This window comes from Petaurus breviceps, unplaced genomic scaffold, assembly GCF_028583685.1.
Source record: "Petaurus breviceps papuanus isolate PSGF00001 unplaced genomic scaffold, PetGlider_PUasm1.0 351202, whole genome shotgun sequence".
Taxonomy (NCBI): Eukaryota; Metazoa; Chordata; class Mammalia; order Diprotodontia; family Petauridae; genus Petaurus; species Petaurus breviceps.
In genome coordinates this window covers 338-14559 of record NW_027186252.1, presented here as the reverse complement: position 1 = coordinate 14559, position 14222 = coordinate 338, and the positions used below count along the sequence as shown (strand labels likewise).

The following is a 14222-nucleotide window of genomic DNA, read 5'->3' as shown; positions in this document are numbered from 1 at the left end:
CCCATGAGATATTTCACATTGCCTTCTATTCTTTCATTTGTTTGGATCTGTTTAACAGCATCTTGATTTCTCATAAAGTCATTAGCTTCCATTTGCTCCAATCTAATTCTGAAGCAATGATTCTCCTCATTGAGCTTTTGAGATTCTTTTTCCATCTGGCAAATTCGGCTTTTGAAGGCATTCTTCTCCTCATCGCTTTTTTGAGCCTCTTTTGCCATTTGAGTTAGTCTATTTTTTAAGATATTATTTTCCTCAGGCTGTTGACTCTCATTTCGTAATTTTCTTGCATGGTTCTCATTTCTCTTCCCAATTTTTTCTCCTCTTCTCTTATCTGCTTCTTAAGGTCCTCTATGGCCTGTAACCAGCTCATATTTTCCTTTGAAGCTTTTGGTGCAGGAGTTCTGACTTCACTGTCTTCCTCCTGTTCCATGCTTTGCTCCTTTTTGTCCCCAAAATAGGAGTCTAATGCTGGCATCTTTGGTCTGCTTTGTTTCCTTTGCCTGGTCATGTTGCCCCTCAGTCACTTGACCCCTGGGCTTTTTGCCACAATAGGACTCTGCCACCAGACAGGGGAGCTTTAGTTCCAAACACTGGGGTTTTCTCAGCTGCCAGAGGTATTAGATGAGTGCCCTCTCTGAGGTCTCCACACGCTCTGGCAAGCTGGACACACACCGCAGGACCTCCACCCTAGACTGCAATCCAGATCCAAGCAGGTTAAAGCAAGATCGATTACCCTTCAGACTGGTGCTTGATCCCCCTACACTCTGCAGGCCAGGAGCTGAAGCCGCCACGTGGCGCTGGCTGGCTGTGCCAGCATCTCAGAGGCTTCTCACCCCGGGGGCAAAAGCCACGCACTCCCACTTACTGGGTCCCAAAGGCCAGACTGCACTGACCTCTCACTTTGTCCTTCACATCTATGTGTTCATAAATCTGGAAACTGCCACAGCTGCTGCTGATGTGGAGTACCTCTGGCTGGCCGCTGGTCAGGCCCGCCCTGGGGCTGAAGCCTTGGCGTGGGGCTGGGCGTGTGTTGGCCAATTCCTGCCGGCCTGCTGGGTTGTCCTCAGCAGGAGGTTAGCTTCTCTGTGTCATTTTGTGGGTTCTGCAGCTCCAAAGTTTCTTTAGAGTCCCCTTTTTACATGGATTGGGGAAGGTGGAAGCCAGAGCAGCGGGGAGGTCCTGCTTCTACTCCACCATTTTGACTCCATCCCCAATCCTGTTTCTTAATTATTCTACAGTACTGAATATGATACTAGTTATATGATGAAGGGAAAACCTTCCTCCTTAATAAGCCTGTTTTCCCCTCAATTAGAAAAAGCCTTACCACCGCTATCACGAATTATTAATAAAAATTAATAAAATATAAGAGATGAGTGAAGGGTAGTTATCCCTTTTTTTGTCAGGTACTCCTGGATAACAAATTAATATTACCTCCTAGTCTTTCATGATTAATACTAAAAAGTAAGACCCAAGAGATGCTGCCCTCTGAGTAGCCTAGCCTAACAAGATGAGGATAGAAGAAGTCTTATTTAGGTGGTCATTATGGATCTGGTAATTAAAATAGAACTTTACTGAGGAGGGATATTGATAATACCCTTAGCACCTTGGTTAGTAATTATCAGGAATAGAGGGAGGAAAATAATGTAGGGTCTTCAGAATTTAGATTGTCAGTAGTGGTGGCAAGTTCCCCAAATCTACTCTCTCTTTTTACCTTTGGACTGAAAGTACATCAGAGACCATAGGCCCAGATGACAGTTTATTAGGTATAGGATAAAGATCAGACATTACTCTGCTGGATACAGTAAGTCAGATGACCATCATCCCTCTGGACTATACTCAGATTAGCCATGGAATTCTTAAAGAGATAAGAGGTTGAGGGGAGCCACACTATGGGGTTAAATTAGGATAATATGGGAGGATGATTTATGCTCCCATTCCATACTGTTAACAAACAGCAATGAAATTTCTACCTTCATGACAGTTATGAAAGACCTCTCCTCTCCCTCCAATAATGCAGTCTGGAAGGCCAATGGGAGTTGGTGCCTAAGAAACTGAAGGTAATCACTTATCACTTCCCCACTCCTTAATATGGAAATAGTGGTTAAAGATATCAGCTTTTCCTCAGTTTATTGATCCAGTGTCAATGGCTTGGTGAATGACTGTTTTTTCCATCCCAACACCCAGGGTTGTCAAGAACAATTCATTTTCATATGGGAAGTCACTTAATCTACTTTTATTTGTTATAATTATTTCAGTCATGTCCAATTCTTCCTGGCAAAAACACTGGAATGGGTTGCCATTTTCTTGTCCACCTCATTTTACAGTTGAGGAACTGAAGTAAACAGGATTAAGTGACTTGGTCGCACAGCTGTTAAGTGTCTGAAGCTGGATTTGAAATCATGAAGATGAGTCTCCTGATTCTAAGCCCAGGGCTCTCTATCCACTGCCACCTAGCTCCCTTCAATATACTTTTATAGCATACCTCTGGAGAACCCCACCCCCCACAGCAGTTTTCTTTCATAATTCAATTGATGGATGGCATCCTAGTGGCTGGAGCCTCCACTGAGACTATCTACTGCTATATAGGCAGCTGTCTCCTATTTTCACTCTCATAGACTGAACACTTAGAACACAGAGACCATGATACCTAGCTCTACCTATTATGATTCTACACTGATCCCCAACCATGCTTAATTTCCAGTGAGTCACTAAGGGTTAAGGTCCCTGGGCAATTCATGCAGTGGGATGAACTTTGGGCTGCTCAGATGCCCTGTAACACTGCCTTACATATGGAGAAAGAGCAAATCATCATTTATGGGGACTCCTGAACGGTTGCTATGGGCCTTTCTCAGTGGTTGAAAACTGGACCATCAACAGTATCCTTCTATGGGGTCTGCAGGACAAGTAGTAGAACTTTGCTCATTTTAGTGAACCATGTTAGTTCTCCCCAGTGCCAAGTCTTTTGGCAGAAAGAAATTTTGCTGTGAACAAACTTATCCATGACATTTCTGTCTCTCATTGGGAGCAACTTCACTCTGGTCATGGAGGCAGGGATGCCAAGTACTGCTAGGCATAGGATTATTTTATCCCTTTTCCCCTGATGAACTGACAGCCTTTTGACTGTTGAGGCTGCTACCAGTACTGTTACATTCCCCAAAGAATTCACATATCACTGATATTTTCTCAGGAAATGACATTGTTCTGATTTCTTGGCATGCTACAGCTGTAACTACTATAGTTGTACTAATACCCCTCCATTACAGTCATCTCATATTTCTTCTGATCAAGGGATGAATTTCAACTATATATGAGACACGGCTCCCATAACATCCCCGTGCATTTATTTTCATTTGGCCTTCGGGCAGCAAACTGTAGGTTGAGCACTAGTATGGACTTTTCAGACCTACTTGTTTGTTGGTTCTGAGCTTTGCCAAATGACTGCGTGACTGCATTGAGAAGACAGTATCTGCTCTAATTCAACATCAATCAACTAAGTGATTCTCCTGCTCAGTCTTTAACAGAAATCATAGGGATGAAGAGGTGGATGGTGAGTCCTCAGGTCAAATCAATCAGTATTTATTAAGCACTTGCTATGTGCCAGGCGCTACGCTAAGCAAGGAGGATTTAAAGAAAGGCAAAAACAGTTCCTGCCTTCAAGGAGCTGATATTCTAATGGGGGGGACAACATATATATGACATATATGGGAGAAACAGCTTGTAATCTTCAGAGGGAAGACTCCTTGTAAATGGTTGAGATTTGAACAAAGCCAGGAGCCAGATGAGAAGGGAGAACATTGTAGGCAGGAGGACAGCCAGTAAAAAGTCATGGAGATAAGAGAGGGAGCCTGCTATGAGAATAAGCACAGAGGTCAGTGTTCCTGGATTGCAGAGTACATGGAAGAAGGCAACAGGTGAGAAGAGTGGAAAAGTAAAAGGCTTTATAATTGTGAAGAGCTTTAAAAGCAAAACAAGAGGATTTTTCATTTGATCCTGGAGGTAAGAGAAAGCCACTTAAATTTACTGAATAAGGGGGAGAGTAAGGTGGTCAGACCAGAGCTTATGGAAGATCTCTTTGGGAGTTGAGTGGAGGATGGACTAGAGTGGGGAGAAATAAGGCAGGAAGACCAACCAGCTAAGAATATATCACTACAGCCCCAGTATAATTTTAAGGAAAAAATATCTGTCCTTATGTAGTTTTCTTTAGGAACTGGAAAGCATCACAAAGAGGGACCTTGCCTTTTAGAAAAAAAGAAAACGTTTCCCCTAACATCATGCTTACCTCTCCCCCAATATGGTTCAGGGAGATCACTTCCCTGAAGAGTTAAGAGGGCTTGGAATTAGAGAGATAGTGGACCCTGATGATATGGAAGAAATAAAAGTGACCCAGCAGGCCCGGGTGAAGGAGAAGTGATAAATGGGGGAAAGTTTTGCTTCAGTGACCTTTTTACACAGCTCAGAGTTAAAAGTTAAAGGGTAAGCAGTGGGATCCCAGAGAAACTTGAAAATTATTGCAATACACGCCAGAAAATTTGGTTCCATCTCCTTAGGAGTACATGTCTTTATGAAGGAATAGAGGAAACAGAAAGGAACAGAAAACATGAAATATGTGGCAAAAATGGGAAGGGAGATATTATCTCATGTTGAAGCACAACCCTAGCTTCTATTTCCAGATGTAATTTTGCAGATATTTTGGAAAAGAGAATTCCTCTGTTTCCCATAGTCTTCCTTTTGATAACTGGTTGTTCCTTGCTGCTTAATGCTACATTTTATTGACCTTAGGTTCTCCCAAACACTTCATAACCCTAGTGACAATACTACTATTTGGATTTCAGGGGGTGACTGGAGTTTTTGTTGGGATTGTTTTAAGAATGCTTTACGGGGCGGCCAGGTGGCACAGTGAGTAAGAGCGCTGGCCCCAGAGTTGGGACACCTGGGATCGGTTCCAGGCTCAGATACTTAATACCCACACAAAATAACTGGCTGTGTAACCTTAAGCAAGTTACTTAACCCCGACCGCTTTAAAAAAATTTAAAAAATAAAAAGAATGCTTTACATATTTCTATCCCTAGGTACTTCACCTAACAGTACCTGGAACCTGAGATCCATGTAATTTTCCATTGGGTTCAGAGTATGACATATGGACCAGTGGGTCCACACTAGCACTGAGACAAAGGGGTGAAATGCTATGGGTGCCATACAATCTGCCCAGGCCTTAAGCACAAAGGTTTGACTAGTGTGAATGATTCAAGGCATATCCCTTTATCATGGAAACTCAAAACAAAAAACACAGGTACAATTATAAGGTATTATTCTGTACCTGAATGACAAATGCACTTAGGCCTACTTTGGGTAATATGAAGAATTCCATTTAAGTCAGTACCAAGAAGGAGGCAAAGCTCTCCCCACCGGAAGTAATTCTGGTTCCCAAATACGCTATAGTTTCTATAAGTCTAGTTGTATCTCTCTGTGCCTAGGAATGGGTAAACTGTAAAACTATGTCTGTCAGTGAATACCCTTGCTAAGTGTTTGTATCACTGCTGTTGCTATCCATTTTAAGAGACTTTTTTTTACTAATTGATCAAAGTCCTATCTATCTATCCATCAAACCATCTATTTTAGTAGACCTGGAATTTCATCAGTAAGGAAAAGTCCTGATAAGTGAGTATCTCTGCCAATGCAGATCAGCACCTTTTTTGCAGCTTAGAGTATCAGAAAGTTGCCTGGGCACTACAAAAATTAGGTGATTTGTCCAGGGTCATACACAATAATAAACAATAAATAAATTCTGAGTCAATAACTCGAAGTGCATAATTCTGAGTACAATCCTGTGATCATACTGATTCTCTTATATTGTCATGTAGAGTAATTATCCTTGGACAGTATGAGTGCTTATAAAACTATAAAAACCCTGATACACATAAAACCCCTTTCCATACATATAAATATTAAGCCACCAAATATATATTTCTCTGCGGCATTCCATTTGACAGCTTCCTTAGAAATTCCTAACAAAATTAACAGAGGCCAAACAATTCAAGAAAGTTGACTTATAGTATTATATAACATGTCCTTAAATAAGTAATTATTCTACCAAGGCCAAGCTTGCATTACACCTGTAAATCTAAATATATGTGTTAATATATTTAGATCAATTTTGAAAAGAGCACCTTAAAGGATACATTGTTTGCATGGAAAGGGAATCCACTCTCCAAAGGAATGTTTGATCCTTGAGGATAGGGGCTGTTTAATTTCTGTCTTTGTATCCCTCTCTCCATATCCCCCAACCCCCAGTAGAGAGGCTGACCCAAGTAATGCTTCATAAATGCTTGTTTCAAGATTGATTTCTTGAAGGAAGCTCACCTAACTCCCTTTCTACAGAGACAGACAGACAGACAGACAGACAGACAGATAGATAGATAGATAGATAGATAGATAGATAGATAGATAGATAGATGAAAGTTAAAGTAGCCTTTCCACTCTTAAGATACTAAGAGGATCTAAATTTTTGGTGTTCATAGTATTGTCCAACAGGTAGAGGTATTGACCAATGTAAAGAAACATCTATCAGACAAAAAGTAGGTAAAATTGCTCAAAGTACTCTGATAGAATCTAAACTTTCTAAAGACTTTTTGAAATATTTAGGCCCCTATTTCTTCCTTACTCAGAAGAAAACTCTTCTGAGAAATTAACTGCATAATAAAAACAACAGAGTCTCATTGGATAATAAAGGTCTTCTATCTGCTATGGCTAACATGGTAGAATTAGAATTCAGACCCAGTGCTTTTTCCATCTCACCTCAGGCCAAGCTGTTGGTCACAAGGGGCAGACTGCTCTGAGAGTCATAAAATTTCCAAGAACCAATTTTGCTTCTAATGTGGAGAAGACAAATAGGAAAAGAAGTATTTTAGGCTCCTATTTGAATTTTGATTTGGAAATTATTTTTTCTTCTCAAATAAGCTCAGATATAGATACATGTACTTTGAGATCTTTAAGACACTACAGAAATGTATTAAAATATATTTTGCTGTATTCTATATTTTATTATATTATATTACATCATAACATTTCCACTGTTAGACATGAGTATGTTCTAAATGTTTTAAAATAAGAATTGTATGTTGATTCCTCATTAAGGTTATCTTGGAAATCTTAAGATTTGTTTGAACTCTTATGGATAAGAACATGCCAACATATGACTAAGTGAAAGGTTGAGTGAGTGGAAAAGAGAAGAACTGCTAAGGAATTTCAACCAAAACTACAAACAAATAAGGAATGCAAATATAAGAGTTTTACTGGATATTCATGAAAGCATTTTCAATGCAGTTTAGTTGGACTATTTGGTTACAGTCATATTTTGCACGTCAGGAAACCTAGTGGTAGTCATGCATAGACATTAAGCATGGCCCAGCATTGTAGTACATAATGCAAAAGGTCACCGCTTGGTCCCCTTACTGTGTAACCTCTTTTCCTGGAAGAGAGTCAGTACCACCTCCACCGCCATCTGCTGGCTCAGCTCTGTTACTAAGTTATGTAGTGACTGTGGGGTTGAAGGAAATGAGAGGAAGAAAATAGGAAAGATTTTGAAAGAACAGGAAAAGGCAAAACTTTGGAAAGAGGTTTGACTGTTTTTCAAGTTCTGTTTTAGAAAATCAAGTTAACACAATATATGTGGCCAAAAAAAGATAATGTGGGATCTAGGGGAATAAAATCTGAACCAAGCTGGTGATTCAGTTCAACTCAACAGGCCTTCATTAAACACCTACTCTGAGGAAGGAACTTAGGGATTCAAAGACAAAAAAGTAATAGACACTGTCTTCATCTACTGGGGTGTATTTCAATAATCAAAGATTGAATGGAATTTACATTTAAAGACTGGAAAAAAATGACATTAGAAGGAATTAGAAGAAAGTAACAAAATGACTGAAGGGTTCTGAGGTAAAATCCCCAGTGGAAAGTTAAATGACAGAATTACTTAGACTTGAAAAGAGCTTGATCTTATCTTGAGAATGATCTTATAGTTTTCTTTTTTTTTTTTTTAAATGCTATCTTATAGCTTTCTGACTTATGAAGGTACTCATATAGAAAGGATGTTAACAGTCAATTTCAGTCTCTGAGCAGGATGGGGCAACAGGGAAAGGTAGAAAATTGCAGTGGAAAGGATTTACTTTAGATCAAAATTGAAGGGCAGGAGAGATAGAGAATAGAAATTGAATTATTTTCCTATGCCTAGTTCCCTAACATGGTATAAACTAGTGTTTTCTGATTTCTTTCTTCCCTCAAGATGACATGTACAAAAATAAGTCAAGGAGGGTAATTAGAAAACTGGAGATAAGAAACAGAGTCCGAGAGACAAGAAAATTAAACTACCCTCTTTGTGGCAGTCAAAATGGTTTTATTTTCCTCCTAAACAATAGAATGATAGTAAGTGACAGGGAAAAATATACTGGTGGTGACTATTACCTACTAAGGGAGCTTCTGGAATAAACATAATTTTTATCATTTCAGGATAAAAATCTTACCTAAAGTTGTTGAAGTGTACTTCTACCCAAAGGCAAGAGGCTAGATTAAATTATATCTTAAGAGCACTGTTAGTCTACAATCAAGCAACCGACACAAGGCATAAATATATAAAATATCCCATTAAAACTAAAAATAAATATACACTACACCTGAGATATTTTATTTAGGAGGAAGAGGAATGGAAGTATAGACCTGTGATTTATTTGATGTGGGTTGCTCAGTGTCTAGCACTTAGCATGGTTTGGAGACATGAATAAGAAATGACCAGGTCATGTGGATAGTTTAAGGAAGAATGATGAACTCCATTTATTAATTCTTAGGACAAAGTTTTTATAGAGCAATAAGACAAAGGAAGGGGACTCAAGTTTTCTATTCATTACCTAGTCTGTTGTATCCTGGAAGTAGCACAGAATAGATAATTTGATAAGGATTTGTTATCTAGGAGACTAAAGTAAGGTAAGTAAAGTAAGGTAAGACTTTTGCTCTAGGCCTCAGGTACCTGCTGACGCAGCTGCAGTCATAAACAGATACAACCTCAGAGGCAAAGCTGCAGTCCTCAAAAGACATCACGTTTAGAGCTGACCACCCAAAGACACCTGAGTGCTGAATCAAATATTTTAGCTCTTAATAACTAAAATCTTGGGGTATAGCCAATTGGTCTCAGAACTCAAACAACATCCTTTTAAGTGTAACCCATAACAAAGAGCTCAGGAGCTAACTTGATGAAAAGTCGCTTCTCAAAGAGATTCTTGTTTTAAAGTCCCCTATTAGGATTTAATATCTGAGTTCTGAACCAGGCTTCTTTGGATCCCCACAAGGAAATTAATCAACTAACCAATCAATTCCTTCCACTAATGCAAATAAAACAAAAGAAAAATTAGGAAAAGAAAAAAAAACCCTAATCCTCTATGATCTACAATCATAGAGGTCACTGAGAGATTAAAGGCAAGCCTTGAACATGGTGAGCCTTTATGTACTACTCCATTCTGCCTCTTATCTGAAAACTACCTACTAGTAAAATAATAAAATTAATACTCATTATTTAGAAAATGTGCATTAACTCACTATCATGTAAGAGATTATCTTAAAAAAAAAAACCCACAGATGCTCTAAACTCCATGTGTCTAATAATGACTGACTAAAAAATTGTTCTAATGAAAACAGCCATGAGACACTAATAATAAATGCCTTATTTAAAAGAGTTGAAAACCAAATAGGATACTTTAAAATGAGTTAAAAAATATTGGTATTGGTAGTATTGGTATACTCACCTCTGTGTCTCTGAACCTATCTTCATAGTCTAATCTGTCCTTCTCTACAGAAGTCAATTTCAGCTTTAAGTTAGATACTTCCGCCATGAGGTCCAATTTCTGAGTTTCTAGAGATGTTCTACTCAGAAGTTCCTGATAAAAGGAAGAAATTTTTTAATACTTGAAACAATTACATTTAGTTCTGTTTCCCTGTACCCAAGAATGCGTCAAAGTAAAGCATTTTTCTAAGACAATGTAAAATTGGGCACCTTCATCAAGACAACCACTGAGTAATGATTAACTGTATTTCTAAAATCAAAGCATCCTTCCTTTCCTACTATAAGGGCTTATATAAACCTCAAAAAAAACATCAAGTAAGGCTCTACCACTAAAGACTGAATAAATGGCATGGACAAGAAAAGATGGGAGGTTGACTTCGAGTTCTTTCTGTACAGGATTCCTCACCTTGCTTTCTGCTGAAGACTGACTCAAAACTCTCCCTCTGCTCAGTCTACTAAAGTTTTTTTCTGAAGATTGGCTGCATTTGTTTAACTTTTAGTAAAGCAGCAAATAACTGACTTTTTTTTAAATCCCTATATAAAAAAGTAACATGAAAATTTAGGAAAGTATATGCACAAATAAGAGTTTTCCAAAAAATAAACATTATTCTATTTTAAGAGCCTCTTTCTTCATTGCCTCATGAGCTGCCACACAACAATCCTAAATCTTTTCCTAAGATTGACCAGACAAACTGAAGCACACAAAAAAGAATTCAGTGTAAAAACAGACCCAACAATACAAGAGATTTATGCTCTCCCCATACTTGGCAGAAATCTTCTGCTAGTGCTTACTTCTCTCTCCATACCTGTTGTAACATTTCTTCTGTAGCATTTAACTTCTCCCTGTGCTCTTCAAGACAAAACTCCAAATCACGAATCTTTTCTCCCTGAGCTTCCACCTGATCTGTTAATACGCTTACCTGAAAAGTATAAAATACAGACACAAGGGAAAAAGAACTGTACATTTCTGTCTATTTCTCATTTCAATTCATAACAATGCATATTTACTCCTTAATTTCCTTAAATTAAAAAAAAAGACATGTAATTTATTTAACATTATGATATGAACAGTACACTTCACTTACACTTACCTATCTCCTTACTTTTGTTAATTCTTTTATTCTGAAGAAGTCCAAAAGGTCACCATTATAATACAGAGAAAGCTATTACCAACTACTTATGGGCAACAATTTCTAGACAAGACTTGATCATTATTTTATAGAGCCTTTATATAAATCATGCTTTGATAAGAGTGGAATGAAAAAGTAGCTTTTGTGACTTAAATTAAAAGGGAAATATCAAGTCAGTTAAATTTATGGCTACTCAGATCTCAAAAGATTTTATGGAATTAAAGACCATAATGTTTTTAGATGTATGTTTCTTAGATCATAATTAAACTCCTTGAACATTCAGTTTCCATTCTAAAAGTTCAGTGAAGGTACTATGGATTTATTCTTAATTTCATACATCAAATAATAGAACTTAAATCTACTTAGCTCATGATATCATGGCAGGTATTTGTGTGTGTATACCTGTGTGATGTATATATGTACAAATATACATACACAGAAACATTTATATATGTGTTTATATATATATACATACATATATATATATATTCATTTCTTCATTCTGAAGTTCAAAAGGGTGCCATTAAAATATGGAGGAAGCTACTTCCAACAGCTTATGCTTTGTACAAACATACACACATAAATATGTGCTATATAGATATCTATACATATATGCCATACTACCTGTGATACAGTTACATAAGCATACACATATGCTAAATATAAACAAGAAAACTACCTTGCTACTAAATTAAAATGACATCTCTGTGAATATACTAAAAGAAAAGTTTAACATAAAATGACTACCTGGAGAACCAGAGATTCTTTATCATTTTCTAAACGTGCTAGCCTTTCTTGATATACATCTCCATTTCCAGATATACGTCCATTAGTCTGAAAGAAAGAATGATTAGATGAGAAGACGACCCCTCAAAACTGGCACAATGTGAATAACCAGACCTCAAAACAAATGCAACACAGTTGCTACTGGCACTGCCCAAAATACATCCAAACGAGAGTGTAAGTTGATTCATAACACCCTTGATTTCAAAATAGCTTCTGATGGCATGAATAAACATGTCAAGGATTTGTTATTTTTTTTCTCCACCAGTCTAAACAGCTTCTACTGAAGCAGAAAAATCTGACCAACAGGGACAACAGCTCCTTGCTATTGATCGCTACTGACAGGCAATGCTATTTGTTCTTCTAGATCTATATGGAAAATTATTCCATACATAAGGGAACATCCCCTCCATCAATCCCTCATTATGTGCCTGGCACCATACTAAGTACTAGGGATACAGAGAAAGGCAGCTCCTACCCTCAGGAAGCTTACATTCTGTGGGAGAGACAACATGCAAATAACCTTATATACTATTCCCCTCACCTCCCTTGTTTTCCCTCTCCCTCTCTTTTTCTATTATACATACATGTACACACATATACACATACATACACACATATAACAGCAAGTATGGAGGTAGAACAAGAATTAGCAGATTATGCTCTACTAAACATTGGGTCATTTCAAATCTTTATATCATTGGATACACTGTCATACTGAATTCTATTTAGTGTGCTTCAATTAGGCTGGGAAACTTGAGAAAAGATTTGGGGTGGTTATGTACCAACCTATGAATGGGATGGTAATCTCAGTGGGAAAGCACTGGAATCCAGGGTGGGACTGAGGATGGGTTCAACTGAGAAAGGCCTTTTGTGTAAGATAATTTGAGCAGTCATCTCTAAAAAGCATCTGTTTTTTTTTTTACTACTGCTACATCTATCTAGATACAGCAATTCCTCTTATAGCATATAGTCTTAGAGAATAGCCTAGTGCCTTAATTTGGCAGGACACTGAAAGTTCTTAAGTGATTTATCCATGCACACCCAGCCAGTCTATGTTACAGATAGGAGTTAAATCTAGATTTTCCTGATGATAAATCTGGCTCTCTATCCACAATGCGACATATACAAATACAACATGATATACAACATTTTTCCATAGAGCACATGAGCTCAAGCAGCATTTTCCATCTCCTAAACACATGCCATCTTAAACTCCATTCAGACACAATTCCATTTAAATCTTGGGAGCCAAATGAAGTCCTAAGGACAGGAATTGGTGGGAGGAGCCAGTGCAATTATTTGGACAATAACTAAAAAAGCTAAATTTTTTTTCAGTCATGTCTAACTCTTTCTGAACCCATTTAGGGTTTTCTTGGCAAAGATACAGCAGTGGTTTGCCACTTCCTTCTCTAGCTTATCTTAAAGATGAGGAACCGAGGCAAATAGGGTTAAGTGACTTGTCCAAGGTCACACCCTATATGTATGAGGCCAAGTTTAGAATTCAGCTCTTCTTGACTCCAGGTCCAGTACCCTAACCACTGTGCCATGTAGCTGCCCTCTTTTACTGCCTTCCCCCCAAAAAAAAGCTAAACAAGAAAGAACAGATCAAGCTTTATCACCACCAGAAACAAAATATTGCTAAGGAGATATCTACCTTCCTTATTTTTATAAATAAGAGCTAACTTTGTGACAAGCAAAAATCTGAGGTCTTGAATATATGAGTATGAAATACTTTACATATTATTTTAAAACATTTACCAAGATTTTTGTCTATATCATTATATGAATTCAGGATATTTCCTTTTAAAAGGTAATGTAATACCATTACATGGTAACTTACAAGAGCTCACAAAAATTCAGGTCCTAATTTAGTAAATATATGATAAGTACTTGGAGAGCAAATTATCACTACTAGCTACTTGTCAGCACACTCCCTTTCAATTATTACAACTTAAAACTGTAATGGTCTGAATTAGATTATCTGAATTCTCAGCAGTTTCCTGCAATGGTCTGAATGAGTATTATCTCTAGGGGCTTCCATGAAAATGAGAAATGTCTCTCTTGGGACTTGTTCTTGGGAAAAAAAAAAAAGATTATTTAAGACAAGTTTTTAATTTGAAAAAGTGCCCAGATGTGTTAAACATAGTTGCTCATGATTAGTTTTAAATATAAGTATTAATTGCCATCTTACAAAACAAAAAAAAAAAAAAAACCACAAATCACATTTCTGAAGAGACACTGTGTGGAGTTTGGGTTTGGGTTCTGTTTTGTTTTTTTTTTCAAATGAGGCATGGAAATCCTATTAAAAACAGAAATATTCTTTCATTCTGATGGAAGGAAATTGTTAAAAATATATTCCAACATTATAAAATGGGTAAAAGTATCTTTTTAATGGGGAGCAAGACTTCATGGGAAAGGGAAGCAATGATAACGTTACAAAAAAAGAAAGAAAAGAAGGTCATTGAAATAGTTTAAAG

General features: G+C 37.5%; 1 protein-coding gene across 5 annotated transcripts in view; it reads right to left on the bottom strand.

The window, feature by feature from the left end:
- LOC138168109 (liprin-beta-1-like) overlaps window positions 1-11856 on the bottom strand; it is a 41962-nt gene extending 30106 nt beyond the window's left edge. For all 5 annotated transcript variants that reach the window (XM_069097134.1, XM_069097136.1, XM_069097135.1 and 2 more), the window contains exons 1-3: window positions 11707-11856; window positions 10636-10749; window positions 9792-9923 (exon numbers count right to left, since the gene is read on the bottom strand). In XM_069097134.1, coding sequence (XP_068953235.1) covers window positions 9792-9923; window positions 10636-10647 — 144 coding nt within the window. In that variant the 5' untranslated portion in view covers window positions 10648-10749; window positions 11707-11856. The remainder of the gene's footprint in view (window positions 1-9791; window positions 9924-10635; window positions 10750-11706) is intronic.
- Between the last annotated feature and the right edge of the window lie 2366 nt (window positions 11857-14222).